At 52.2% G+C, this 2,177-nt stretch overlaps 1 protein-coding gene across 1 annotated transcript; it reads right to left on the bottom strand.

Annotated features, from left to right (window-relative positions):
• Nucleotides 1-1,163: 1,163 nt before the first annotated feature.
• LOC117109798 lies at nt 1,164-2,168 on the bottom strand (the record flags this gene model as incomplete). The annotated part of the gene is made up of 1 exon (XM_033252219.1): nt 1,164-2,168. A coding segment is annotated over one exon (1,005 nt), but the record flags the coding sequence as incomplete, so codon positions are not given.
• Between the last annotated feature and the right edge of the window lie 9 nt (nt 2,169-2,177).

Genomic DNA, 2,177 nt, shown 5'->3' with positions numbered 1-2,177 from the left:
TCCGGCTCCTCGGGTGTTTCTCCATCCCCTATGTCTGGCTGTGTCTGTGCCAGTGGGGTTCCTTGAGTTCCCACCGTAGCAGCGTTCATTAGCAGCATCGGTGTCCCAAATGACTCAGATTGCTGCTGAGCCGTATCCATCGCTCGTGCCTGATCGACTACCTTGTCAAGAGTGGGTTGCGCTTTCTCTAGTAAGCGTTGCCGTATGTGGGCTGATCTGAGTCCTTGGATGAATGCCTCCCGTGTCGCTTCCTTTCGGTGTTCCTCGGCGCTTACGGCCCGGAAGCTGCAGTCTTTTCCCAGCTGATTCAGAGCTTGCAGGAACTGATCGATTGTCTCCCCGGCTGCTTGCTTGCGTGTGTTGAGAAGATGTCGTATGTATACCTCGTTCTTGCGCTTCACGTAGAGCGCCTGCAGCACGTCGATCGCTGCTTCGTAAGTGTCGCACTCCGAGAAGAGCCTGTACACGCTGGGCGAGACATGATTCACGAGAGCGGCAAATTTGTCAGCTCCCTCCTCGATGATGGTCAGATAGTGTGAGAAGGAACAGAACCAATGCGACCATTTCATTTCTGCGTCAGTCGCGTTTGGGTCTGCGTCGAACCTCTCTGGTTTGTAGATCTTGTCCATCGTTGGTTGAGAGAGCCGAGAAAACCAAATGGAATAAATTGAAATGAAGACGAGAGAAATATAATCTCCATTCTCACCAGTCAATGAGCACCTTCAGTCAACGAGCACCAAGTGAACAGCCGATGTAAATGGCAATGCCCCGGGGACAATCACCCCGTGCCGCGGAGACCTCCCCTTATACGCGAGACGCACAACATGTAAATGGCAATGCCCCGGGGACAATCACCCCGTGCCGCGGAGACCTCCCCTTATACGCGAGACGCACAACATGTGATCCCGCGTCATGTCCCTCAATTCACCTCAATTCACCACATTCTCCCCACCTTTAAAATGTAACTAGGGGCCCATCTTACACACCATGATTGCTTTAGCACTATAGGAGTATACATTTCAAGCAACGCGGACTAATAGATCTACAGAAGCATACATGCCAAGCAGTGATTATTTTGAGTTGTAGGAGCATGGAAATGAGCATCGATATATGATATAATGGGCATATAGGAGCATGAGCAGCGAGAATGCCGATAATCCCCTTTACAGATTGAGTCGTCGAGGGGGCCTTATTCGTCGACCTCTCCGGGAGTAAACGGCAGTTTCACTTGAGGGAGACTCCCGATCCTCTTGGTGAGCCTCGACTTGTGCCGGGGATGACTCCTCGATCGCTCTCGGGTGGACTGGGGGGGGAACACCTGGGGAGGGGATGTCAGAGGGAGGAGTGCCAGAAGGTGGTGTACCTGCGGGAGGAGTACCTGAGGGAGCCAGATGGCGAACCGACACAGTGGTCTCCCTGCCATCCGGGAGCCTGACATGAGCATACTCTGGATTAGTGTCAATGAGTTCGACCCCCTCCACCAGGGGTTCATACTTGCTTTGTCGTACCGGGCGTTTCATGAACACTGTTCCGGGATGGGTTAGCCAGTTGGGCACCGATTGGCCGTCAACATAACGTCGCTGGTGAGTAAACATTCGTTCGTGAGGAGTTGCATTGGTGGACGTGCAGAGCAAAGAGCGTATGGAATTCAGAGCGTCGGGAAGAGTAACCTCCCACCGCTCGGGGCCCAGTCCTCTCGATTTCAGCGCCAGAGTTACGGCTTTCCAAATAACTCCATTATACCTTTCCACCTGCCCGTTTCCCTGTGGGTTGTAACCCGTCGTTCGACTAGTTGCTATGCCGAGCTCTAGTAGGAATTGTTTTAGCCCGGCCGACATGAAACACGGCCCTCTGTCTGAATGTATGTACGAAGGTTTCCCAAACATAGCGAAGAGGTCAGAGAGACATCTCACGACAGTGCCCGAGGTCATATCCGAGCACGGAAATGCGAAAGGGAACCTTGAATATTCATCAACAACGGTGAATATGTATCTGTTGTCTGTCTCGGTCGGCAGGGGCCCTTTGAAGTCGATGTTTAGTCTCTCGAAGGGGGAAGTGGCCTTGATCAGTCTGCCAGATGCCGCGCCAAAGAATCTGGGTTTTAGTTCAGCACAAACAGGGCATGAAGCATTCATTTGTTTAATATCTTCAACAGAATAGGGAAGATTTTGTCTGCG

Source organism: Anneissia japonica, unplaced genomic scaffold (genome assembly GCF_011630105.1).
Source record: "Anneissia japonica isolate Jap-2015-1 unplaced genomic scaffold, ASM1163010v1 scaffold3028_len2050_cov79, whole genome shotgun sequence".
Lineage (NCBI taxonomy): Eukaryota > Metazoa > Echinodermata > Crinoidea > Comatulida > Comatulidae > Anneissia > Anneissia japonica.
The sequence above is the reverse complement of the archived record's forward strand: the minus strand, read 5'-3'. Positions and strand labels throughout refer to the sequence as shown.